A 27,811-nucleotide genomic window follows, 5' to 3' on the forward strand; every position below is an offset into this window, starting at 1 on the left:
TCTTTGCATGCAGAAGATAATAGATCCAGTTCCTAAGGAGGATAAACTTACCCCAGCCACCTCCTAATTGGATTACCAGAGCTGTTTTAGCAATCGACGTGCAGCTTCTCACAATGGCTAGCTCTAAATGTGACCTGACCCAATGGATTGCCATTCACAATGGCTGGGCTTGCACATTCCTCTAAGACAACTCAGCATGCTGTTTGAAACCAGCCATCGTTAAACAAACCATAAATATACGTTTTTTTCCTCCATACATTAAAATGGTTATATTCTCCTGTGTGCTGTGTCATTTTCCTGGTTTGATTTGTTGTTAATTTGTACAATTTGTTTCATAGTTAGGATTATATAATTGACTTGTTACATGTTTTAATGCAGAAAGATATTTGCCTACACGTGCCCTGTTTTACATATCCTATAATAATTTCTTCTCTGATTCCTGCATTTTTCCATACATATCCAGCTTGTGGCCTCTATCAGCAAATCAACCCCATAATCAGACAGTTGGCTTCCGTTGCCTTTTTTCCTGACTGGTAATTCAGTTCCCAAATATAAATGATTAAAAAAAAAATGTTCTCAGAGTTAATTTCTATTTGCTTCCGTGGAATAAAATCCATAGAGTGTTAATTATGTTGGCAAGTATTTCACTGGCAGATTAGAGTCAACAGCTCAACTGCATTAAAAATATTATCTGTAAGCCTTCCAATCTGTATGCTTTAGAGTTGAACAAGATGGACCTGACAGAACTTCTATTTTAAAATCTCCCTTAACAACTGCTTAGCTCAAGCATCTGTCAGGGTCACCATCAGTTTCATTAGCATGACAGCCACATCTTACATTTTTGCATTCATTCAGAGGATGAAACCTTAGCATGTTTCCAAACCTGTACTTGCTGAGGTAAGAGGATTAAAAATGGAAGACAATGCTGACTGGTTTATTCAATAAATCATGATTTAATAAACTGTTCAGGGTTGCTATCTAAATTAGGCAACAACTAAATCCTGAGCAGTGGGAGGCAGAGCAGGCAGGGCCCATGCGCTCTGCCCATAGCAGAGAGGACTACCCCTTCTCCTGTACACTTTGGGTGGGAGTGGGCAGTGCGCCCCCTCCCTTCCCCTCCCCATGCTTAATCCCTGGAAGTGCCAGGTGTCTTTAGCAGGGCTGGGCTGTTGCCCCTCTGCCATTATTGTTATAGTTGTTACCTGCCACCTACAGCCAGAGATGTGGCCCATCCTGTGCAGGAAATCTACACCTGGATGTAGACACTTCCTCCTTATAGGCTGTGACAGACATTGGATCAGTACCCTGTACTTACTTAACTGGTTCATGCAAGCTGGCTGGATAATATCTCTGATGTTATTGACTGGGATGTTCTGGGACGTTCATACCTCTGGGTAAGAACTACAGTGACCTGAACGCAGACTAGATTGGTAAATGTTCAAAATTCCTATCTATCTCAGGGTCCTGTGTGTCAAAATGGCATATATGGAATACAATACTCATATGAGTAGTTGCTCCCATTCAGGCGCCCCCAAGTTCAGCCAACATCTCCCCTTGTGCTCGCTTTCATGACTTATTTCACCATCTAGCCTGCCTTTCTACCCATATGGTCCTCAAGATGGCTTCTCATCCAATTTATTTCCCCACCCGCTGGGTGCAATGCTTCCTTTGAACAAAAGATGCCCTTCTCCGTCTTTATGTCATAGAGCTCTGTTTAATTTACACATACCATTGTGAAGACAGTACACTCAGTCAACAGATGTGTTTGACATTCTAGAAGTCAGTGAGACAAGAAGTATGTTAGTTATCATCCTGAAAAAGACCTTGACTTATTAGCTGTCTCCACGAGAAGAATTGAAGAGAGATTCCCAAACAATTCATGCTCAGAAAATAATCCCCAGATCAGTTACCCAGGATGTTGTTTTTTTTCTCTCCTTTGCAGTTACCCCTAAATATATAAATATTTAATATAAATATGCTATTAGAGAAGATTTGATGGCATGGAAAGAAATCCCATTCTCTATAGATATCTCCAGAAGATATCAAAGCAATAATCAAAAAGAAAGCTGAAGATTTTAAGGATGTTTTAGATCAGTGCTTTTCAAACTTGGGAACTTTAAGATGCTGGCTGGAGAATTCTGGGAGTTGAAGTCCACACATCTTAAAGTTCCCAAGTTTGAAAAACATTGTTTTAGATGACGGTGGCATTGGGGAGCATACAAAAGGAAACAGAAACAACAACCAGTCTACTAAAGGTGATCGAATCAAAGCCTTTCTCAGAACAGATACGGAGTCTCAGTATATGATGGATCTTGAGTATGGATCATCCTGGAATCCCAGGGATCCAAAAGAGGTTTTTCCAAGGTGTCATCTTCTCTCCTCAAGTAATTGGGCAGTAAATTCAGTCCACCCCATTCCTGTACTGATTTTCAGATCAGGCCAAAGACATTTGTTGCAGGTGCTCAAAAGACTATCAGGCCTACATTAGAGTGTCAAGAGCCATGCAATATGGAAAGCCTCAGGGACAAGAAGCATCTCTTTGAAATGTAGCATTTCCCAACCAGAAAAACAAAAGTCAATCCCAAAAAATTAAGAAAAAAGATGAATGGAATACCTGTATAAAATCTTTTTGGTGCTTAAGAGCCAAGACAATAATATAATTATTTGTCCCCATGTATATTAAAGTTCCCTGCCACAAAATTGTTTTCAGACTTTTATCTTTTGCAGGATTTGTTTTTAAACAATCTAGTAACTTGCTCCCCCTCTGAAGCAGACATCAACAGAGGGAACTGCCAAGATGTCTCCCTGAAGCGTAAGTGCCCAAACAATCAATTACACTTGACAAGGAAGGGAAAAAGATGTAGGACACAACACAAGCTCTCCAAGATCCAATCCTCCAGCTTTGAACACAATGAAAAAGTTGGGTATGTTTGTCCCCTGACCAAGCATTTTTACTCAGAATGACAGCCAACTCTTTGACTTCTTTAAAGAGAACTCAAGAGAGTCTAATTACTGACCTCCTCTAGTTCAATTCATTTTTGGCTTCAAGGCATTTACTTGGGCCATCTTCTTTTAAATCGTGCTCTCTGCTCAAACCTTTTCCAAACAGTGCAAACCAGTAAGAATTTAAAAAAAAATGGGGGGGGGGAACAGTACAGTTTTTCAACACAGAACAAACATCCTCTATTTCACACTGCTCATGGGTCTCCATGGGTCTTAAGTGCAAATCACTCCGTGGAACTATGCCAAAATGCTATGATGTGCTCCATTCAGACTCCAGAGGGCATTGAAAACTGCAGCAAAGTTTACATTCGTGTTAATTCTTCCAAGAAGCCAGGGTTGAAACCTATTCATCTCAACTGGCAACCAATGGAAATCTGAAAAGTGAGAAGCCTCCCTCTTGACCACATTATGGAAGTGGGTTTTCTATATTTTCTGGGGTGCTTTTTACATTTCCCAGTACATCCTACAACTCTAGGATTTTCTCACTGGTCTTCCATCCTCAACCAGGTCTAACGCAGCTTAGCTTTTTAAGATTTTTTAAGATCAGCCAAGGTCGTCTAAGCATTGTCATCTGTTGGGGAGAAGGAGATACAACCCTAATATGTATTTAAAAAAACAAAAACTTGCAGGAAAAAAAATGTCTTTGCCTACAGCCACAATAGCATGAGATACAGAACAGGTTGCAGTACTGTAGACTGAAGGCTGAAGCACCAGATTTTTTAAATGCTCCCCCATATAAATAATTCCTGCACATATAAATGGAAATATCACACGCAGGAAAGAAGGAAGAATGTTTTGGTCACAACTCTCTGTCGCCTGCAGAAGCTGGCTTTCTTTTTATTTGCAGGGAAGCATTTTTAATCCACAAAGGAGCATTCAAATGCAGCCTCCGAACAGTAATATGAAATGATGCAATTCATCCTGAATTGCCCCAATCTGATAAATATGAAGACCAGGCCTAATGCAAAGAACATCACAGTGCAGAAATTCATATTCAGGGCACTTATTAAAACCACAGACATAAACAGTAGGATTCCAAGATGGTAGTCTTTGGGTTAGCCAAACATGCATCATCGCATTCTCAACACCTGGGGTTGTAGACCAATGTTGGACCCAAACTGGATCATGATGTGTACCGATCCAAAAGACATGAGTCCTCAAGGGCGATGCATCTTCAATTATGCTGCTGACTCTCCCATGATAGTCAGTTTCAGTGACTATCATGGGAGAAAATGCTGCACTGTGCGACCAAACATTTTGACCAGGATAATGGAACACTTGAAATGTAACCTGCCCCCCCTTTCCCAGGCTTGGGGCAACAAGATATACAAAATGAAACAGAGGGGATACTGGTGAACTGCATCAATACATCTCTGGTTAGCCACGGCAACAGGAAAAGGGGAAAGAATTTGTTTTCGGCCTGGGGAATGCCCAATACGCACTTCTTGGAGAATACCATTCTGTCTGATTTTAAAAGACACAAAATTCTTGGTGTAGAGCTGCCCTATACGACTATCCCAATGAAACCACGGCTTTGTAACAGAGCATCTGTATTCACCTACTTAAGGCCTATTTAGCTATTCTAATGCCTTCGCATTTCCTTTGATGCAGCTGTTCAGATCCCAATGCAATTCAGCTTAACGTGGAATACGTCTGTATCTGCAGGTACATGACTCTTAATGAGCATGTTTTTTTTTCTTTAGGCTTATTATAGGAGTTCATCCCTACTTCAGCTGCCTTTTGGGCTCAATGAGTGAAATAAGACAAAGGGAGGGGTAATAAATAGACAGTCACACCTACGCTATTCCTTCAAAGAGCATTCACTCGCTTTTGCTGTGCGCCATGAGCTGGCAGGAATGTGCAGAGGCTCCTGTGGAAGCATGTTCTTCCTGGACAACAGTTAAGGTTGCAGGAGTGTAAATTTCTGAGATGCTATCATTGTTCTCCAAGGCGCCGTAGGAGAAAGACGTTTTGAGGTCAGGTTGAACTGCAGTTCCGTTGTCGTGCAGATTCTGCATGCCTGAAGACCGAGGGAAGGACAAAGGTGGCTTTTAAATGTAGAGACTTGAAAACAGAGAGAAACTCATTTGCTCCCTTTTAACTTGCCACTTCCATTAATCTACCTAAACTCTAATTTCATCTTCGAAAGCCTTGATCCCCAAAGCCTACATTCTGAGACCTAGCTGGTCTGGGAACTGGAGTTGCATCACATTGGAGGGCAGCAGGATTGGGACACTTTAAGAGAAGGTGAGAGAGAGAGAAGAGAGGCCAAGCATCTACTGAGATACCCAAGTTATGGACCTCCTTCTCAAGTCAGAATGCTGCATTTGGTCCTGGGTTCCTAAGGGGTGAGCTAGTGTTTTCATCCTCTGCAAGGCCTAAAGCAACTTTTTGCCCCTTAAACTCCTCCCTCAACACTCCAAAACAAATCTAAAATGGATGAAGGGGGACTCTGAAAATGTATTTATTTATTTAATAAACTCATTTATCTGGCCACTCATCTCATATCTACGACTCTGGGTGGCTAACTGTTAAAACAGGAGAAAAGCAGAACGAACAAGGAAAGTAATCAAAATGAGAAACAACATAAATTACATCAAGAACACTCATGACATCAACATAACCAGGACCAAGAAACGGTCTCATCCATACTTTTATGCACCCCACTTTTTGTACCTGATCTAGAGCAAGTGGTGCAACCAAATAATAAAGTGGGGAGTGGGGGATGGAATAGACTAACTTTTTCAAAAGCCTGTCAGTTTTTACTGGCTTATTAAAAAGGTACTGGATTTTAGGATTACTTGGCATTGCATCCATGGAGATATAAGGCTCAAAAAAGATCGATTTCCTCTTGTTTCTAGTGATCAGGAAGACACCTAAAAATGCAACGAGGCATCTGAAAGAGATTTTAAAAGGACAAGAAAAAGAATTTTGAAACAGATGGCAGAGAGGAAGTGGTGACAGTTAAAAATCTTAGTCAGCTACACGGTGACCTGACAGAAAGTGAATCATCAGATTTCTTTTGACAACAAGACATTCAAAAAGCTGTTTGCTTTCCTACATGCTAAGACAGTTCATAGGGCAAAGCAATATAGTAAACATTCCCAGATGCTTTTATAAGACTATTCAGGGTACAAGTGAAGCATTTGTGAAGAGCAGGAATGTCAAAAAGAGTTCTAACTAAATTTAATTCTTTGCAAAAGCCATGGGGAGGGCTGAAGCGCCCCTCTTGCCCTCAGAGAAATTTACTGAGACCTCATTCACTCACTCAGGGTAGTTGTGCACCAGCTAAAAATAAATTCCTAAGAAAAGGAAGAGCATCAGGAGACTTAGCAGAAAGTCCTCCTCCTCCTCCTCCTCCTCCTCCTCCTCCTCGCAGTGTAGCTGATACAGGCCCAGGGGAGAGGAAAGGAAGGTGAAGATCTGACATGTGCCTCTGATGTTCTTCAAAGGAACAGCACCCCCTGCTCTTATGCATCCTCTCCAGGAATAAGAGCTCTTGGACTTCTCCACCCCTAAAAAGGTCCTTTGACTTCCCAACTCTGAACTGACAAGCTTTTCCATATGCAGTCATGTCAGTAGAAAGAGATGCACAAGGTAGCCTTCAGATAGCCATAATACATTAAAAAAGAAGAAGAAGAACCACCTAGCCAAGCAGGGAAAAGGCAAATGCAAGAGACAGAGGGTACCCGGAGCCCATGAGCTAGATTAACATGGCAAACTTACCCCAAGGCAAACATACAAATATGGAGTACATCCTCTCCGATAAAGTCCAAATAAAAAGTTGCACCTGGGAAAAAAAGGTTTTTTAAATAGAACCTCTTAACTAATGCTAGGCAAAGATTAGCAAAATGTTAACAGCATAAACAAAATTAAAGCATATCCAAGTAGACAGAGTTGGTGCACGGATATGTCATATATTTATCACTCAAAAGACTGCCAACTAAGCGACTAAGAAAAGAAACGGAAAGCTTTTCACACATAGAGGATCTATCAGGTTTCAAAAACACGGAGCAATGTTCCAGAACTCATCCATCTGGCCTTGGCCTGCACATAACAGCCAGCCCTGTTGGGGTTCGTTTGTTTCTAGTTTAGCGCAATATGAGAATCCATTAATTCTCCCATTAAGTCCAACAGGAGGGGCATGCTTGGGGTTCCTTCTATTAGAAAGTATGAACTGGCGGATGCAGGAAGTGGGCCTTTTCTGTACTTTTCATGGACTATGGGAACGACCTTGGGAGGCAGGAGGAAGAGCCGCAGATGGGACAACAGGCCTGCAAAAGATGTCTCGGCCCCCAGAAGGAGGAGAGGTGTGGGAAGCATCACGGAAGGGACCCTCCCTAGTTTTCTGGGGAGTAAAAGGAAAGGAGGGGAGAAATACTTTCACTCTTGCAAGATTTTGTTAGCGTAACCGTACAATAAAGATACAACTAATATTCATTGTAGTGCTTTGTGTCTGGCAGCCTTGAAGGGCTGGAAGTTGCAGCGTGCACCCTCTGGAATATACTGACATCTCACTGCCTCCTCCCTCCCCCAGGATTTGGTTGCTCAGTCCCTGCTGGCTTTTCAGAAACCCTTCAATATTTGGAAGTTTCCCCAGGCGTGGGGCTCAGGAGGTTAACTGAACCTGTGAGAGTGTCAGGTTCAGCCCAAAGAACTCCACGAGACAATGCAAATACAGTTCTGCTGCATTCATTAGCTTCAACCTCAGGACAGGAATCTCACCAGACTGAACCCAAGTTCCCAAGCCAGCAAGCCACAACACCGTGAATTCCTTAGGGAGGTGCCAGCCTCATCTTCTTGGACTTCCCACGCTCCTGTTGGGGACTAAGAACACGCTTATCTCCCTGAGCCTGGCCTTCATAAGTCCATTCCATCACAGAGAGGGTGTTAATTTACTATTGATCCCTGGTTGCCATTACGTGTTTTTTATATCGTTCTTTATTTTGTATTGTGAGGATTTTCATTTGAAATGCTCTCTCAGTTGCCCTGAGTCGCTGTTGCAAGATGGGCAGTGATATACATCTGTTCAAATAAATAAATAGTAGTGTTGCATTATATTCAAACCGGGTTGCTGTGGCGTGTTTTATGGAGTCTAGTTTAAAAATTAATATTTCAGAGGGGTAGCCAATTCGTATTTTATTTAGAACACTTAATTAAAGTTCTATTAATTAAATTAATTTATTCTATTAATTAATTAAAGACAACTGAAAACTTCTTTTATGTGATTTCAGTTAAAAGTTTACAGAACAAGTCCTAGTACTGAATTCTAGCTCAGGTTAAACCCTTTAGATCAGGGTTTCTCAACCTTGGCAGCTTGGAGATGTGTGGACTTCAACTTCCAGAATTCCCCAGCCAGCTATGCTGGCTGGGCAATTCTGGGAGTTGAAGTCCACACATCTCCAAGCTGCCAAGGTTGAGAAACACTGCTTTATATGTTTAAATAAGTAACTTTTTTCTGGGTATTTTTTTTCCTGGACTTGAGGGCGACCACCATTAGAACTGCGGTGGATACGAAGACTGAAACTCAAGCCACACAGAAGTAACTTGTGCTCTCTGCTGGATATGTAATGAAATCAACCCAATAGCAGAGAAGGCATCAGAAACATGGGCTTAATTTGAAATGTCCACCTCACTGGAAAAACAGTTTCGAACTAGAGCAAATGATCCACACCATCTTGTTATCAATTTCATTTCAAGCATTAAAAATACATTTCAAGGCAAGTGTTAGGGTTAGAGATTCTCTCCTGGGGATGGGAAGGGGGCGAGATCCATTTCAGACTATTTGCTGATCATTTTAATGTGCTCATACATATCTACCTGCTGTAATTGCTGTCACAGTAGACAGGATATAACCCACACTGGCAATCTGGGAGGCGTCATACAACTGGGAAGCTTGGGTTAAAAACCTAGGAAAAAAAATACAGTGGGAGGAAAAAAATCAGACAGCATTGCAAATAAATCAACAAATAGCAAAACATTTTATTAGAAACCAAAGATGTTTCAGCACAGAAATAGGAAACTTACAAGTCATGAACCACAAACAGATCCTACCACCTTGAGATTCAGCTGCTGATTTGGGGGGGCAAAGCAGGCAGATTTCCATGGTGCAATTTCAGCTCATTTCAGAGGGTTTAGATGGTGTTTTTCAAACTTGGCAACTTTAAGATGGGTGGACTTCAACTCCCAGAATTCCCCAGCCAGTATGGGAGATGAAGTCCACCCATCTTAAAGTTGCCAAGTTTGAAAAGCACTGATTTAGATGGTCTAAAGGAGGGGAATAGGAACTTTTGCTTCCAGGAAGACTCTGGCTTTCATCTCCCTGCTCTCCCCCAAAAATGGGGCCCCCAAATTCAGCACCTGTGAATGGTTTGAACTTCAAAATATTGCCAAGCATTTATGACATACTGTAAGCAGTTCTGGTTACAGCTTCTCCAAGTGTATCATTTTAGAGCTACTGTAGAAGAAGGGAAGAAGATGACCTTGGGGTGTGATGAAGAATACTGTCAAAATATGAGGCTGTTTGAAAAAATGATCCATAAACCGGGTTGTGCTAAAAGCACATAAACAGATAGATTTTATGAGCAGGCTGAAGACCTTGGGTTCAATGCAGCTGAACGGTAGAAGGATCAGGAGGAGAAAAGGAATAACTTCTTCATACCACATGCAGTTCAAGCTATGGAATCCATTTCCATCATAATTATGGTGACAGCCACCATTTTTGCTGGCTTTAGAGAAAATCCCAGCAGCTTCTAATCGCAGTAGCTGTGTGCTGGTGCCAGGAAGAGAGACTACCTGCCTGGAAATATTAATAACAATGTCCTGCTTGTGGGCTTCCAAAACAGTTGGCTGCTATATCAAAAAGGATCTTGGAGGTGATAGACCTCTAGTGTGATCCAGCAGGGATATCTCTCCAGTTCCATTTCAGAAGTCAGTTCCTAATATTGCCTGGCTGATGGAAGCCCAAAACACCTGGATAGCAGATGCAGAAGAAACAGCTTTAAGTATTCCTTGCTATCACAACCTATCAATGGCTATCAGCTATGATGGTTACAAGTGGAACCTTGAGATACAGAAGAACATCTCTTACTACATGTAAGGAGCAATCCTCTGCATCTCCATCACCGTCTGAGCATGTTTCCCAGCAAGCCCCTGGACTGGGGACCCTTTTTGTCTTGCTGGGCCTGGCTCTTCTTCTACACAGCCACAAATGTGGGAAGCTGGCATTTAGCTGCATGCTCCCAAATGCCCTGAAGCCTCTTTAGAGCAGGAAATTATTTAAATTGCTACTAAAAGACCCATCTCTGGCCAGAAACAGCAACAAGAATGCAATTACCTAGTTTCCACTGCCACCTGCCGCACAGGCTCTATTTTTAATCTATAATTCATTTTAATTAAATTTGAATTACCTTGACATTTGGTGGCAAGCTGCAGGAGGAAAACACATATTTGGGGAAAGAAAGCTCGGTTCCACTTACGCTGCCTGAAAGGCTGCTGTCGCCACCATGCAAACCACCATGATGTAGAAGATTGGGTAGCCCAGCTGCACATTCCCCCGAATGGAAACCACAATCATGCCCGCAACGGCTTTGACGGTAATGACTGTCATGGAACCTGGAAAACACCAAGGTAATAACCCTTGTTTTGCTCAAGAGCGAGCAAAACAAGATGAGCAAAAAACAATAGTGGGGACTGCAGAGATCCCACGAACAGGAACAAGAACTTGACTTATTCAGCCCTCTTCAACTCAGCCTTTGGTGAATTTATTTTTCTGGATGTTATTCATGTGGTTTCATCCAGGCAGTCATCTTTCTTGTGGCTCAGAGTTTTTTTGGAGTCAACCTTGAAATCCAATAAATAAATACATAAAATTTGACTCCTCTAGGGGCCCTGGATCAGCGGCCCTCAAACATCTAGAAGGAACCAGTTTGGGAAAGATGAACTGAAACTAAGCTTCTTGGAGAAGGGCAAGCTCTTGTTTATCTATAAAAGAAACAGGACCATGATGGGGCCTTTGATCAAACTTTCCCTATGCTCTTCAGCTATATTGGATTACTGGAATTCACCAGGCTGGAATTATGCATTGTATAGTCCGACATGCATGGAAGGCACTAGACTGGAGAAGATCAAGATAGATATACCTGAACAATTTGGTGGTAGTGCCCCAAACCATTCATAACATGTCATTCAGGTTATTTCTTAGTAAAATAAAGCTGACTGCATATATAGTGTGTGGGCGCATGGATAGAAATATGCACCATGATTACAGTAGCTGAAATGGAAACCTGTTTGGTTCCATTACAGAACATCTGTGTTAGTCTATGGTAGCAAAAGAGAGAGAGAGAGAGAGAGAGAGAGTCTGGAAGCACTTTTTCCAACTAACCATTTTTAACCAAACATAAATAACACTTACTAAGCTTGGTTAAATATGGTTAGTTGGAAAAGGTGCTTCCAGACTCTTTTTTTTCCTTCCATATTCCTGATTGAGTGGTTCCAATAATGAAAATCAATGTTATGCTTTAGAAGAGCAGAATAGAAACCATTCAGTATGAAAACAAAAAGCTCAGCAAAATATGTGATGTCCTGAAGCTTCACTGGGGTGAAAAAAGACAATGAATTTATCAGGGAAAGGAATTTTACAGTTTGGCGAATAAAGATTCACGTGGATCCCCCCTACTTTCCTCTGCTTCTCTTAAATTCATAGCCACTGCAGGATTTCTGTTTAAAGACACACATGTATCAGAAGACACACACACACACACACACACACACACACAAAACCATACATGACCATGCTTCTTTGACAAATCAAAGCCAAAGGTTTAACAATCCAGTATTGAAATTTATTTTACCTAAAGTGGAAAAGGAGCTTACCAAGGAGAGCTACCAGGAGCAGAATCACCACAATATAGTTTGCTTTCTTCTCCTTGTAGAAATATAGAAGCAGGCAGAACAGAATGATCTCGAGCAGCTAAGAAGGGGAAGAGAACAGAGAAGTGCCACTGGATTTGGAATAAAGCTGGGTTTCCAATTTTTTCTCCACATTCTCGGCCTTGCAGTCTGAACAGACAGATCTCCCTTTTGGAAATGAACAAGGGGGTCCCTGTGCCTTAGTTCCCCAGAAATCTGGGGAGCACGAGTTTGCATTCCAACTATCGACTTTTCAGGAGGGCCAAGTTACAGATTAGGTTCACACACTGCATTAAGCTACAATGTGACTTGATTGATTTAGGCAGAGTGCAGTTTATTTCTGCCGGCAGATTGCTCATTTTTGGTGGTTTTGCCCCAAAAGTGAAGTGCTGCTGACTCCTTGTATTTTGCTGGTATTCCCTCAAATGTGGCTCCCTTGTGCAGTGTTCAGCCTGAATGACACCCTACCTGGGTCTTCCAGATGCTAGTCCAACAGCTTCCACACTAAACTTTCTGCTCTCAACAACCCAAGAATGTACCCTCTGTCGTTTGTAAACCCTAGATGATTACAATGAGCTTGGCCAATTTTGGTTTGCTCAAAGAGTTGAAATAACCAATGGCTTAATCTGTGTCTAAACACAACCATCTAGGAGAAAACTCAGCTGGATATGGATCTACTTGTGAGTAAGGCTATTTAGGGATCCATTATAACTGCAGACCTAAAACCCAATTTAGGATCACATTATGTTAAGTCATAATGTTGCCTAATTGGGTTTGGCTTAATACAATGTGTAAGTCCATCATTGTTATTTGTAAACGATGATTTATGGCAAGGGTGTGTGTATCAACCTTTTGATGGCTGAGAAGCACACTTAACAAATCTGGAGTTGAAAGTGACAATATTGTTTTCTTTGTTTGCATCCGTAAAGTATTGGGGCGGATTCTTGATTTTTCTCAACTAGTCATCCTGTTTTAGAATTTACTTTACCTTTCTGAAGATAAGCAACTGGTCTGTTGATTTTCACCACTACCAGACTGCATACAGCTCTGAGACTGAGTTGCCTGAACATGATTTAGGGTTTTGCTTGATGTATAAACTCAGCTCCTGTGATTCACTCAATGAACCATAGTTAAAACTAAAGCTCTAGATCAATGTTTTTCAACCTTGGCAACTTTAAGATGTGTGGACTTCAACTCCCAGAATCATGGCTGGCTGGGGAATTCTGGGAGTTGAAGTCCACACATCTTAAAGCTGCCAAGGTTGAAAAACACTCATCTTGATCAAAGAAGCGTGTAAACACAGAGCAAGCACAAAACATCATTTCGTGGCTTAGTCCTCTCACTGAAATGAGATGAGGATGGACGACCACCGATTAGACTCGACTTAATGGATTGCCTTACCATATACAGAAGGAATGGCCAGCTGACCAAGTGCTTTGTGATGTTCTCCCCTGTCATGATTTCATGACTGTTTGGTCCAAAGGTGATGAGCAGGTACGTCCCAACAATGGCTAAGCCACAGCCTACGAAGGACAAAACATAGCGCCCTTTGGTAGGAAGAAGACAGGAGAAGCCGGATTAGTGCATTAGTTCAGAGGTCTACAGCAGCCCTGAGCCACACACATGCTTAGTTACAAAAATGAGATGGGGAAGGTAGTTTGGGCTACCCTTTTAGATGGCTTGGAGGACAACTCCATGCTAAGGATAATGAGACTTGCACTGCCAGGACAATTAAGTAGGGGCTGGCTGATTTAAAGTGGGCATCCCATTTTCTCTGCAGAACAGCGACAAAGGGACTCGGAAATGACAAAAAACGGGACAGGGTAATGATTTTAAAATTAATAAAATATAAGAACAGGCACTGTCATGAAAATGATCAGCAAAAGAAGGAAAGCCGAAAGACATATGCCCCCCAAGGATCTGGGTATAAATTGACAGGGGCAGCTTGGTCCCCTTTTCTTCCAGATGTCCAAGATGCAAAACCCACCAGCCCACCCAATTGGTTAGCCAATGAAAGTAAGGACTTAAGCCTTTCTGAAATCATGAAAAAGGAGCCAGCTCCTGCTGAGCCAGTCCTAAGAAATTAGCAGGTAAGAAACAGGAAAAAGAAAGCAGTCTGCAAGAACAATGCGATTTTTTAGCAGAAGGTACCAGAAACCAATTCTTGTTGATTGGTACAATACATGCAAGAGGCAGCAAGGGAAGCAAAGTTAAAGAAACATGCTGACAGTTCTTTAAAAATGCATCCAGTAACTTACTCAAGAAGTCTTTAGGCTTCCATTTTTCCCTGATGAATATGACTCCAATGATTGCGCTTGCTGAATGAGAAAACAGCAAGCGATGAGCTTTGCAAATGCTAGAGACAGTGGGTCTGATTAGTTCAAGCTCAGGGGGTTGTTTTTTCACTTGTGCAAGTGATTGGTTGATGTTGTATTTCGCAGTTTTAATATTACCTGATTGCTTATTGCCCAGAGAAGTACTTGCCATAGGATGACTTTTAAATGGCCCAATACACAAGTGAACAAAAATCTATGGTGCAAAATCTCACATGGCAAGTTTATTTATTTATTAATTAAACAAAATTATATGGCTGCCCAACTCACACGTGGTGACTCCATGTGGCTTACAGAATTAAAATCTGCAATACAAAAAGCCCATCAACCCCCCGACTCCCGCGGCGGCTACAAACACAATTGCCAGAAAAAAAATTACAATGACCCAAAGCAGCAACAAAATACAAAGTCATCAAAGATCTAGGAAATACAGGTAGTCCTCATTTAGCGACCACAATTGGGACCGGCAACTTGGTCATTAAGCAAAGTCGTCGCTAAATGAAACATCACGACCTTATGATTTTACTTCAGCTTTCCTTTGCTTTACAGACCTACGAAAGTCGTAAATACGAGGATTGGTTGCAAAGTTACTTTTTCATCACTATCGTAACTGCGAATGGTCACTAAATGAGACTACCTGTACCAAAAAACGGAGTGGGAGGAATAAGATCTAGAGAATCCATTTCCCCCAATTTCCCAATTCCTCTTCCTCTCCAGCCATACCTAGGTAGGCACATAATGCATTTTTACAACATACTAAACCTTACTGTGATTCAGCTTTTAGCGTGTCATTTAAACTGGATTGAGGCCAAATATTTTCAACTTTTAAGTCAAAATGGGATGAAAATACAGGAGTTCTTGCTTACAGATTTTTCTCCAACAGGGAAGAGCAGTGTTTCTCAACCTTAGCAACTTGAAGACGTGTGGACTTCAGCTCCCAGAATTCCCCAGCCAGCATGACTGGTTGGGGAATTCTGGGAGCTGAAGTCCACACGTCTTCAAGTTGCCAAGGTTGAGAGAGACTGGGGAAGAGGGTTCCAAACCATTGCTTTGAATTGATGGACACAGTTTGAATATGAAAGCATGCTAGGGCACTTTTATTTTTATTTAATACAGTACATTGCTTAGCACGAGGAACATAACCCTGTTCCTACTTTGCCAGGTAAAATGTTTTCTTAAATTTCAGAAAACAGTAAAATACAAAGTGATCAAAAGAAAATAAAAAAAGTACAAAAAAGGTAGCTTCTGACTTTCTTTGGTACAGGTATAGGTATAGAATAAATTCACCTCTTATTCCAATATCTAAAAAAGTCACATAATAAAAACTACCCTTTACTCTAACATTAAAAAGAACTTTACAAAATAAAGTCTATCTCAGTGAAAATATTAAAAAAAAAAACCAAGATCTTTCTGTAATTATAAAATACCTGCTCCTACTTTGAAATAGCTTACCCTAGATATCCAGTCCACGCGCTCCTTCCTACATTTTCAAGGAGCTGTAAAATCATGGCTCTTCACAGGGAGAACTGGGGACAATTAAGACCCTGCTGCCCTCAAGCTGTTGGCTTATAGTTGTATTAATTGATTTTTGTTTTGAACATTATTCTGTGAATGCTGTCATTCAGTCTCCCAAAATGGAGTGGTATGGAACAGCATTTCTTAAAGCGTGGTCTGAAGACCCCACACATTTGCCAGATATTGAAGGTATTTGCAAAAATTTTAAACCATGACACTCTTCTCTTTTTTTTAATTAACAAAATATAGGATTTTTTCATGAAAAATATTTCATTTATGTTCATATCTAATGGGTTTAATATTGTTATTTTTACACGAATCAATCAATATTCTACGAGTATGTCAGTTTTAATTTTTAGTATGGTAAATATCGATAAATATAACCCTTACAAATAAAAGCTCTTTTGGGGTCTTCCATAATTTTAAAAGTGGTCCTGAGAGCAAAACGTTTAAGAAACACTGGTATAGAAACTGTAATCATCCTCAGCACAATCGTCTTCATCATCACTTGTTCAAAAGCCCCACATTATTTATTTTAATATTAAATAAATAGACAAATAATTTAAATGACTAATTTACTAAAATATTAAAATAAATAAATATGATTTATTTAACATGCCTTTTCTGCTGTGGCCCCTGCCCTCTGGAACATCATCCCTCCCAAGGTGAGGTTGGCCCCATCCTTCCTAATCTTCCAGAAAGCCTTTAAAATGTGGGTTTTTTCCAACCACCTTGGGGAGCCTGCAAGATGACTACATTGTGTTTAAGCAGTTGCTGTTCTCCCACAATCTTAGTTTTTATTTATGTTTAGTTGTTTTAATGGTTGCTATATTGCTTTTAACTGTTTGTTGCTTGTACACCACCCAGAGTCTTGTTGAATGAGATAGGCAACTACAAAAATGTGCTAAATAAATAAATATAATAAACCCAGTTTTGAGGCCGTCTGACTCCTGGGCAACTCTATTATAAAGAAAGGAAAACAATACATATAAAAAGGGAACACATCCGACTGGAAGAACAAACACCCAATCCTAAACCAGACTAAATTAAGCTAAACTAAAAGGAACTTGACAACCGCCCTATCCTAAGGCCTGGGAGACCAACAAATGGAAATGCCCCGAGTTGAACCTGGAGCTTCACACATGCCAGGGGTGTGCTCGATCACTCTGTTACATCATTATCAAAAATGAACCACTGCTTGCACCTCCGGTCCCACCACAGCTACCCTGCCATTTTCTCACTTCTGTGTGAGGCAGATGGCCTCAGCTAGCCTTCATCCTTATTCTCTTAAGGGTGCTATGGGATCTGTGTGGTCCCCACAGCCATTCTTGGAGGTAAAGATGAATTTGAAAACGGATGGTTCGCAGCATGCCAGCTTCCCATTTTTTAAGGAAGAGACTTCTTAAAAAAAAGGCAAGAAGTCAGGTGGGGCCGGGAGCCTGATGGGCATGGTGGTGGAAAAACTCATCTCTGAAGAAAGACAAACAACTGGAGAATCCCAAACTGGTCCTTGGGAATGCAAAGGAATACAGCAATATCAGGTCCCAGCAAGCAAAGCCAAGATCCCCAATTTCAGAGCAACATAGATTTAATATAGGTTCCATCTCATTGCATTGTATTTACCATCAGCAAGATAAGGAAGTAGAGGGTGTTATTCTTTTCGAACTGGGTTATCTGGTTGTCCACAGCAGAGAAGTCACAACCCATCCGTTCATCAAAGGCACAGATACCCAGTAAATTACATCAAAGACATGGATGCTCTGTAAATTATCCTTTTGTGTTACTACAACAGTGTGACTCTGAATGTTGCGGGGGGGTGGTTCTCTCTTATTCTTGAGTAAATCAGTATAACCAGAGGACAGCTGACCTACAGATCAAAGCTTCCTGTAGGTCCTGGAGGATTAAAAAATGTGGGTCTTGCTTAGTGTCATGAAGATTTGCTACTTGCGTGGCAATCTGACCTTGCTTACATAGGAGGTGAGGGAAGGATGCTACAAAGCAAATAATTGATATAGACTACCAACCATTGCATTTTTCTATATTCTATGCACTTTACAAAATCATTGTGCATAAATCACACAGCACCATGGGAGGAGTCTGTAGGCACAAGTCCATCTTGTACTGCAATGGGCAGAAGGAATAACCTTGAGGAACAGGAGGAAAAGCAGCAACCAAGATGGATAAAAGAAACAAGAGTCCAGGCCAGAACTGTAACCTGAGTAAGCATCTCAGACAAGCCCCTCCCTAGTTCTCAGGAAGATAAAGGAAGGGAGGGGGAAGCTGCATTCAGATTTGCAAGATTCTGTTCCTATAACCTTATAATTAAAACTGGCTGTATTGTTAGTTATTGTATGGATTGTACTTTCCTGCAAATAAAGTATTAACTGTTTCAATTGGTTTTTTAACGGTTTTCATTTTAGTTGCTTATTTGTAATTGTTTATTTTTTTTTTTTAGTTGTGAGCTGCCTAGAGCCACATATGTGAACTGGGTGGCTATATACATTGAACGAATAAATAAATAAAAAAAATAATAATAAAAGTCATGACTCTAGATTCCTAGTCTGGTCTACCTTGAAGAGCTGACATGTTGAGGGACTTACCTATGACAGATACTGCCCCCAGAGGCACTATCAGGGACAGGGGGGCAAAAGCGTAGGCAGAGAAGACCCCCAATTCTCCCAGGCAGAGCAGGAACAAACCACACCACCACGTCTTGGTCTTAAAGTAAGCCTTAGACTCTTTGCAACTCACCAACCGGATATGGCTGTATTTCTAGGGGAAGACAACGGAGAATGAGAAGACCCATTGGCCATCTACCTTGTCGGCTCTGGAATCCTCTTTTTCTTTCTCTCAACTCACCTGGAGGTTGAGAGCAATGCTGATTGTGAGGTGCCCAAAAATAGCCAGCAAGGCACCAATCAGATTTTCCTGCAGAGAAAAAACGCAGATATTAAACATGCAGCTCCTGTAGATGTGAGACAGACATATTGTACTTGACAGAGAAGGTGTATTTGCCCTACTAAATTAAGCTTATCCTTGTGCGCCAAACAAGACCCAAAGTAAGTTGCCAACCAAAGCAATGGGGTGAAATCAGCTGTAGAGTTCCAAGAACATATAGGTGGGTTATGTTTCACCACTCCACATGCTGCCTTTCTAGCTTGTAAACCATAGTTTATGACTTAGGATGGAAGTCCACAACCTTTGATGGACTAAGGGCTATACCCACCTTTGAACAGGTCAGGACCTGCTCTGCAAAAAGAGGGACAGGCACCCCCAAGATGTTCAAAATGGGTGGGGAAGAAAAAAATGGGATTAAATTAGTCCATAATAAGTATCACCAGATTTAAGTCATTTAGTTATTTAACTGTTCAATTGGAGCCGGTTTGATCTGCCATATTGAGAAACAATGACTACAGTACGGTCATAACTGGGGAAGGAGGACGTACCCAGACCTTGCATCAATGGTGGCAATTAGCAGGAGAAAGAAGGAAAAGCCTTGGAAAAATCTGGGGCAGGTAGGCTGGTGGGATAGTGTAGAGGAGCACAGGGATGATCTTGGAGAAGGTATATGGCATCCATTAGCAAAACACAAGCTTAGTCTGGGAAAACAGGAACATGTGAGAAAGAAACTCAAGATTGTCCTGCCTTGACTCTCTTGGTATAAAAAGGAGAGAAGGGGAAATCCTGTCAGGCTTTCAAGATTCTGTTATTATAGCCTCTATCAGTAAAGCAGAGTTCTAGTATTTCTTGTGGGATCTGTTTCCTGACCTGGCCTCTCTCAAAGGGCCATGCCAGGATCTGTTGAGTGGAAGGGGGAGATCTGCCCAACTTTATCATACTTGTTCCATAAAATCAATCTGGGATCTCTCTAGACTTTGCTTAATTCGAAACCTGGAACAATTTAAACAATCACCACAGCTGATCTGAAATGATTTGGCAGAATTTGGATGTGATGGTTTGCATATTTTCTATGACATGCAAACTTCTACTCCATTTTTTTCCAAAGATATTCTATCTTTTTTCCCTCTTCTCTCACTCTCTCTCTCTCTCTCTCACACACAATATTTATCAGTGGAGATAGCAGGAAAATGATTTGTTGATGGCAACTGGCATATGTAGATTCCCTGGGGGGAATGTTCAGGGGTTCACACTTAAGTACCTTGTGCATTTATGGCTTAGTATAATGGGGGACCCCAACCGATAATAGCCTATTCAGCAAATGACATTTAGATTAACCACAGCTTTGTGTGAGGCATGAAACAAGTTGCAGAGATGTTGTGAGAGAACATAGACTAAGGAATACAACTGAACACACAATGGCCCAGAAAAAAACATCAGCTCCCCTGGACAAGCAAAACTTTCTATTCACTCCCATGGCTGCCAGACCAGTCAAACGAGGTTGTTTCAAGATTGTTATGAAGATCTTTGGATAACAATCCTGTAAGCAGCATGTAATTGTCCAGGCAAACATAAAATCCACGTCAGCTTTTTCCAACCTGATGCTCTCAAAGATACGTTGAGTGGGCCTGAACTGCTATCAAGCCCAAGTTCAACCCAGTGAAGGATACTGGGTTGGAGGAAGCTGGTCCACACGTTTCCAAACTCATGTGGGCAAGAATTCTAAGACCAAAAGCACCCCTGTAATCCAAACATTTAGATGCTAGTTTTGGACAGAACAGGTAATGCTTGTTTGTGTCTCATGCACATGCCATCCATATGCTTTGGACATCAATCCCCATTAACCTAAGCAAGCATGATCAAATGCAAGGGCCTGTGGGAGTTGTAGTTGAACATACCAGGAAGGAAAACCAGGCTGACGACTTTCAATTTAGGACATTAAAGAAAAAAATTTACACTGGCTAGGAATCCTTTGCTGCTTAGCCCTTGGCTTAGAGGTCCTAAATCCAGACTTAAAAATGAAGCACAAAAAAGGAATCACCCATTGCGTCAGTTGCTATAGCAAGGCTACTTCCTTCTGGTTGGCATGCTGAAGGCTGATTTCCTCCCAGCTCTGGAGCAGGGATACACGTGAGATATTACCCCCCAGTCTCACAGCATTTCTGGGCTGGTCCAAACACTGGAAGTATGAAAGGACATGGATAAACCTCTGTTCCCTACCTGAGTGTGGAATGGAATAGATGGTTGGAGGCCAAAAGTCACCTTTCTGACCTTCCAAAAGGTTACAGGAGACTATTGGATGATATTATAACATTATTGGAAGGGCAGGTCAGCCCCATTAGGTAGACCAGACCAAAAAATCAACTCCACAGGAAGACCAGAACTTATTGAGATTGGCTATGATAACAGAATCTGCTTGTGTGTACCTCCCCTCCTTCTTATACTTCAGTGAATCAGGGAGGTGTCTACCTCAGCTGCTTTCGAATATTATCTTGTTTCCCAGAGCTTAAAGAATGCTTCAGCCCCCTTTGCCTAGGTAATGATTCTTGCATCTTTCTGTGAAGGTCATCTCCCTTTGTTTTTAGAGAGTAGAACAATTTTTCAGTCTACCTTTTCCCAGGATTTTTGGAGAGGAATGGGAGCAAAAGCCTTTTGGGAGGCAAAATGCTTCCGGCCCTCAACCTTCACCTCTCAAAACAGCTGACCTTTGGCAACTTTACCGCTGAATTTGGGCAGCACGTTGAAAAGTTGCCTAAATACTGCAAGCTGCAGCTTGCCCAGCTCTGAATTAGGGGAATATCTCCATCATGCTGATATTGCATGTCTCCCCTTGCTCCCCCCACCCCCCTCTGTGCGGCTCAGATTAGCTCATCAGTCAAGGCTTCAACATGAGGCTGTCGTCTCTCCTCTCTAGTGCAGTTGTAGAGTTGATGGGCCTACTCAAATTGCCAAAAGTGCTTCTCAACAGATTCTGAGTAAAATAAACATTATGAGAAACAAACAGAAAAAAAGGTCTCCCAGTCTCTATCTCTTTGGGCAAGAGATAGGCATTTATGTGAAAACAGGTAAAAATAAGCGTATCAATGACCTCAAAACAAGATGGACTCCAGATACGTTCACAAACATGTCCGTGTAATTGCCTCAGCAATCCTGTTTGCTGCTGTCTTCTAGGGTATTTTTTCAACGTCCCAATCTAGCCAACAGCTCCTGGGATTTCCTGGTTGTCTCCCATATTAAATAAATATTAAATAAAAGGCACACCACTATATTTTGGTTTGGGTTCACTTTTCATGCCCCTTTGGTTTTCAGAAAATGTGCATTTCAGGAAAGAAGGCCTGCCTGATCCAAATCATTTCAGAGAGCATTTGAAATGTTTAGATTGAAAGGCAATTTGGTCCAAAAACTGAACTGCCAAGAAATTGGAAAAACTAAATACAACAGATATGACAACCTCCAAGGGTTTAATCACCTATAAAGATCAATGTTTCCTGGCTAGGCAGACTTCTCCATGTTTCACATTCAGAATGCAATGAGAAATATTTTAATTTTGTTTAGCTGGTCCTATAAACAAAACAAAACAGGCTGCATTACTTGATTCTTTTATTTATTTAGTAAATTTATATGGCCACCCATCTCGTATACATGACTCTTTCCCCAGCAACTGCTCCCCGTTCAATGTTTTTGAGCTATCCTCTTCTTGTGCTACCTCAGGCCCCTTGGGTGGATCTCAGAAATGAAAATTTTAGGGTAAAAGAAATTACCTTGTAAGAGAAGGAATCCTCGTGGACCTTCAGAGGGACTGCCTGGGTCACCAACTCTCGAAGTTGCAGGCTGAGGCTGTTTGCTTTCTCCATTTTAGGTTATCTGTACATTTCTGGCGTTAACTTCAGCATCACTTTAAATCAATGAGATGGCCAGAGATGCTCCCTGGTTCCTCCCCCATCTGGCTCCTCTAGAGAATAATTGCAATCGGATTGAACAGGGAAAGTGGATTCATTGTCAGCATCTCTCCTAAATAAAATTAAGGAGAAGAGGAGAAACCAGAGGGCATATTTAGGTAGGAAGGAAAGAGGATTATATTGGATAAATGCATTAATGATATTTGTAATGAGTTTACATTTTCAGCTTGATTGTCAGAGAGCTTTGAAATAGCATGGAAGCCCTGGCTCCAATTAATTAATTAATTATTAAGTTTATATCCCACCTTCAGTACAGCAGCTGAAAGTGGCAGACATTGCGTTCCCTCCTGCTATTTTTCACCACAACAACAACCCTGGGAAGGTAGGTTGGGCTGAAAGAGAAGGACTGGCCCCAAGTCCCCCAGGGATCTTCTGTGGCTGAAGGGGGACTAGAACCTGGGCCTCCCTGCTCCCAGTCCAGCACCTTCACTACAGCACTACAATGGCACTTAGGGAAAGACTGGTCTAAAGTCACCTAAAGAACTTCCATAGCTGAGAGCTGACTTCAATCTGGGTTTCCTCATGCCTAGACCGCAACAGCAACCTGGCTTTCCAAACTAATTAGCTTTCCTGCCTATATAGATTTATATGCACAACATACAGATGTATGTATCACTTCTTCCACAAATCTCCATACAACAAACCTGCAGGGTAGGTTCAGCTGAGATAGAGTGGCCCAAAGTTGACTAGTGGGCTTCCAGGGCTGAGGGTGGACTTGAATCTGGGTCTCCCCACTCCTAGTCCAGCACCTTCATCACTATTCCAATCTGGTTCTTGGGCTGAGAGGGAGGCACTGGCCCAAGGTCACCTAGGGAGCTTCCATGGCTGAGGACAGACTTGAACCTGGGGCACCCCAGAGCTTGTCTAATATTTTTGTTTTGTCTTTGTTTAGAGGAATGGGTTAGATTCAAGAAGCATTCTTAGAAAATAAAAATGGAAATCCATGCAGTGTGCGTTCTCCTGTCCAGAAGCAAAGAGAAACTAGAGGGATGGGCAGTGTCCTCAGGGACAATGGCAGTGGCAGAGAACAATGTTACCAGCTTGCTTACATGCCCCTTCAAATTCTAAACTCACCTGCCATCCCCCAAATTGCCTTCTTCTGGCATAAAGCATAGTTTGAAACCACAGTGGTTGGGTTCCTGTACCACACTAACCCAAAACCAAAGAAACCAACATTCTGGGTTAGAATCTCAGCCCTCTCAAGATGAGGCTAACAGCTAGGACCGGGCAATGTCTTGGATTCAATGCCAAAAGGAGGCTTTGGAGTGCAATGGAGGGTTAGCACAGCATTTGCAGGAGACTTATTAAAGCAGCCAGGTCTGCTCCCGGACTGTGCTTTAATGAGCGGCTGACTCACGCTCCCTCGCATTCGGAAGCATCTTTGGGAATCCAGCCCGAAGCACTGGGTAGCCCTAGTAATAACAACGGCCTCATGTGCCTGTGCAAGGTGTGCCAAAGTAACCTACGTGACATGCTTTGAAGGCCTAAGCTGTAGGTTGCAGGAAGTCAGGGCTGCAGTTCCAGGAGGGGGAACAAACAGCTGCTAATAAGGAGTTGGGAGCACCAAGCCCTTTCTCGGCTACCACAACGCAGCAGGCTGGGCTGCAGGATAAACAGGTGCTTTGTCCTTCCCTGGAGCTTTGCTGCTGCCTCGTAATCCCACCGGATCCAAAGAAGCGCTGTGCACAGCCCTATTAAGCATCCTGTCTCGAAGGCTAGTCTTGTCTGCAACTGTTTCTGTAAGGCAGGCAGGAGGCAACCTGAACCCTCCAGAGGTTCCTAAGCTGCAACTTTTATTCCTTCTCACCACCAGCCACACTGAGAGAGCAGCAGGCCTGGGGGAAAAAATGGAGAAACTAAGAAAAAAAGAGAGATCTTCCCCCAAAGAAACAGGGGAGAAAAATGGGGAAAACATGTTACAGTATTTGATTTATTTACTTTGTTCTGCTTTGAAGCCACCTGATTCGTTTTTCTCCTGAATTTCCCTTTGCAACGGTAAGAATTGAAGCTAGCAAACTAATCCAGGCCCATAAAATAGCACTGGGATTTTAGTACAAATACACACCAAATCCTATGGATTCTCTGTTGCCCGGGTCTTTAGACAGGAACCACCCTTTATCCATCTGCACAGGCTTGGAGTGCAGAAAGCTCCAGCTTCACTCCTTGGCATCTGCCACTGCTAGAAGGCACTGGGCTAAACCAGAAGAAATGATTGGGGAGATCTGATTGCTTTCTTGAAACCTCCACAGAGGGGTCATGCTGAAAATAAAGATTTGTTCTTTTTGCTCCAGTGGACAGGACCAAGATCAGGAGACAAAACGGCAGGGAAACAGGTTTTGGAGAGAAACTTTCTAAGCGTAAACACTGTTTGGAAAGAGTTGGTGGGCTTTTCTTCACTGGAAGTGCTTAGGCAAAACCTGGCATCCACTGAAGAGCTGCAAGTGCCCTGAACTGCAGATCCAACTTGGAGTAGGTGATTCAATCTGAGACTTCCTTCAAATGTGATAAAACAATCTTTGTTCAAGAACTCTGAAAGCAGCCTGACAAAGTAAACATGCTTTAAAGGTAGGCCAATGGACAGACTTCCTTTTTTCCCCTTATGTTAACTGGGCTCAGCACTGCAAAGCAGTGTTATTCAACTTGGGTCTGCCAGATATACTGGATTCCAACCCCCATCATTCCCAGTAGCAATGGAACAGGGCATGAAATTGGAAAAGGCTGGCTAGATGATTGCAGTCACAAAGGGAGATGGTATACAGAGGTTTCGTAGTTCAGATTCCCCCCTAAAACACAACGATGGAACTGGATTCACACAACCTGCTTTATCTGTTTACTGAATTAACCCATTTTCTGGGTTTACCCAATGTACTGAACCATGAGTGAATTGAATAGCTGAGGTTCACACAACTTATTGGGGGGGGGGGAACCCCTGAAGTTAAACTTCATCAAACTTAGCATGCCATGTCAACACAGCTTCCACCTTTGTAACTGACCTGGGTTCAGTATGTTGTGTGAAGAGTCAACAGTGAAAAGTCCCATAGATGCATCTTTTCTTTCCTGGTCTATGCCATTGTAACTATGTGAAGAGTAATATTAGAAAAGGGACCTTATCTGTCGATAAATAAAACAACTAAATCATTAAGATAAGAGAACTGAGAAGGCTTGATGAATATCCCCAGTCCCACTCCCTACATCCCCAAGATAATTGTCCTCCTACAAACAAGGATCTGCATTGTGTGTTGATTCCTGCCCATCCCTAATTCTAAATACTTGGGTGAGTTTACAAACATGCAAATAGCATTCTCATTGACCCAAATCCACACTACAGATTCTGCAACTGACATTTCTCACTGTGCCTCTGATTAATTCAGGCTTCCCCATCTTGGTGCCCTCCAGACGTTGCAGGGCACCTTTATCAATTTCTGGGTGTTGTGATCCCAAACACATCTGGAGGGCACCAGATTGGAGAAGGCGGTGCAAACCCTTTAGGAAAGTCTGGATCATCCTGCAATGAGTCACGAGCCGTAAGCCCCCGACTTTCAACCGTGCAGTTCTCAGACCCTTTCAGGTTCTTAGGACAGCGGTTCTCAAAGGGGGTCTGCGAAGTACAATAAATAAATGTCTTAAAATTCCTCAGTTTTCATTTCTAACCCAGTACATATCGATAGATATAACACATAAACCAAAGCTCTTTGGGGTCCTCCATTTGAATGTAAAGGGGTCCCAAGACCAAAATGTTTGAGAACTGTGGTCTGAGAATACTTCTTTGCAAAAACACAGTGCATCCAATTTAAGACACCTCCTTCCAAGCCCCCTTCATCTCAGCTTTTCCATTCGGGGTTTTAAAAAATCAGAGTTTAAAAACATCAGAGAAGAAATCAAAGGATCAGAGTTTAAAAAATCACTGCCTGTGTTTCATCGCAATGCCTTGCATCTTTTCTCAGCAGCGAGCCAGCTCAGGGGCCCTGAACATCCAGGGGCCCCAGGATTCCTGCTTTGACCTACTTGGGTCTGGCATTCAGTTGGTGTCCGGTTCACACAACACCCCGAACAAGGGCAGCCCCCAACCTAACAGCAGAGCACGCTCTGTTTAATTGGTTTACCTTTACTTCGTTTCTTTTTTTCTTTTCTTTTCTTTTTCACGGGATGAATTAGCCCGCCGGGTGAGTTTACAGCTCAAAAACACTGCGAAACCCAGAAAATGGGTGCATGCCGCAATCAGGACAGGGTGTCACGTGAATACAGCCATCCATGCCTACTGTATGGACACACGTTGCGTATACCCCCTTCCGGAGTTACACACGCGCGCCGCATCCCCGAGCGATGCCTCTTCGGAACTCACCCGCACGCCCGGGCCGGCTTCCGCTAGGAAAACTTCGCCAAAGCCAGGCCGATCCCGTTTCCTGGGCTGACCTACCCTCCGCGTCACCCCGCGGACTTTCCACCCCAGCCCTTCTTACAGCGAGAGCGTCGCCACCCCGAGTGTCCTCCGCCGGGCGCCCGTCAGTGGCTCCCTCAGTGCTAAATAAGGCGACCCCTGGCTCGGCATGGCCCCCGCCCCCCTTTCGGTCCCAGCTAAAGTCTCTGCAAAACGCCCAACGCTCACCTGCTTCCGCTTTGCAGCTGCTGCGTTTGCAAGCCCAGCCGAGACGCAGCGCCGGCTCGGGCTCGCCCTGCACAACAAGCGTCCGATTGGATCCGGAAGCCGCCACTCACCGCCCCGGATACCTCGCCCCTGCAAGGGCCGGCCGGGCTGGAGGAGGAGGAGGAGGAGACCAAAGCGGGCGGAAGCCGGCGCGGCTCCTCTTTCCTCGCAGCAGCCCGTCCAGCTGGGGAGATGCTCCGGCGCTGGACGCGGGTAGCGCCGCGGCGGGTTGAGCAGCGCGCCTGCCTTTGGGTCGGGCGGCCTCTAGTGGCCGCTGGGGGAATTAGCCGGAGCATTGGCGAGCGGCGGCAGGCGGCTGAGTCGTAGGGATTTTTTTTAATCCCGCCTGTCTTATTTTTATAAATAACTCAAGGCGGGGAACTGAGCTAATACTCCTTCCTGCTCTTATTTTCCCCACAACAACAAACCTGTGAGGTGGACTGGGGTGAGCGAGAGGGATTGGCCCAAAGTCATCCAGCTGGCTTTCATGCCTCAGGTGGGACTAGAACTCAAATCTCCTGGTTTCTAGCCTGGTGCCTTCACCACTA

General features: G+C 42.8%; 2 protein-coding genes across 8 annotated transcripts in view; one reads left to right on the forward strand and one right to left on the reverse strand.

Annotated features, from left to right (window-relative positions):
- Positions 1–1,670: 1,670 nt before the first annotated feature.
- NIPAL3 (NIPA like domain containing 3) lies at positions 1,671–27,354 on the reverse strand. Of its 7 annotated transcripts, XM_015887371.3 has the most exons (13): positions 27,225–27,353; positions 25,612–25,729; positions 22,421–22,670; positions 18,621–18,689; positions 18,362–18,533; positions 14,172–14,231; positions 13,315–13,460; positions 11,878–11,974; positions 10,482–10,617; positions 8,824–8,912; positions 6,730–6,793; positions 5,805–5,899; positions 1,672–5,023 (listed from the first exon to the last, which is right to left on the reverse strand). In XM_015887371.3, the coding sequence occupies exons 3-13, from the start codon at positions 22,511–22,513 to the stop codon at positions 4,824–4,826; spliced, it is 1,221 nt and encodes a 406-aa protein (XP_015742857.1). In that variant the 5' UTR covers positions 22,514–22,670; positions 25,612–25,729; positions 27,225–27,353; the 3' UTR covers positions 1,672–4,823. The 7 variants fall into 7 exon arrangements, with proteins under 7 accessions (XP_007424146.1, XP_087997090.1, XP_015742857.1 ...); XM_007424084.4 differs by lacking the exon at positions 25,612–25,729 and having other exon boundaries at positions 1,671–5,023; positions 13,315–13,436; positions 27,225–27,354; XM_007424081.4 differs by lacking the exon at positions 25,612–25,729 and having other exon boundaries at positions 27,225–27,354.
- The window catches only part of STPG1 (sperm tail PG-rich repeat containing 1), a 29,251-nt gene continuing 27,981 nt past the window's right edge, over positions 26,542–27,811 (forward strand). Inside the window, exons 1-2 of the mRNA XM_088140972.1 lie at positions 26,542–26,627; positions 27,242–27,476. Coding sequence (XP_087997098.1) covers positions 26,542–26,627; positions 27,242–27,476 — 321 coding nt within the window. The remainder of the gene's footprint in view (positions 26,628–27,241; positions 27,477–27,811) is intronic.

This window comes from Python bivittatus, unplaced genomic scaffold (assembly GCF_059951505.1).
Source record: "Python bivittatus isolate LINGU-HERP-01145 unplaced genomic scaffold, Pbiv_v1 ctg000250_np1212, whole genome shotgun sequence".
Taxonomy (NCBI): Eukaryota; Metazoa; Chordata; class Lepidosauria; order Squamata; family Pythonidae; genus Python; species Python bivittatus.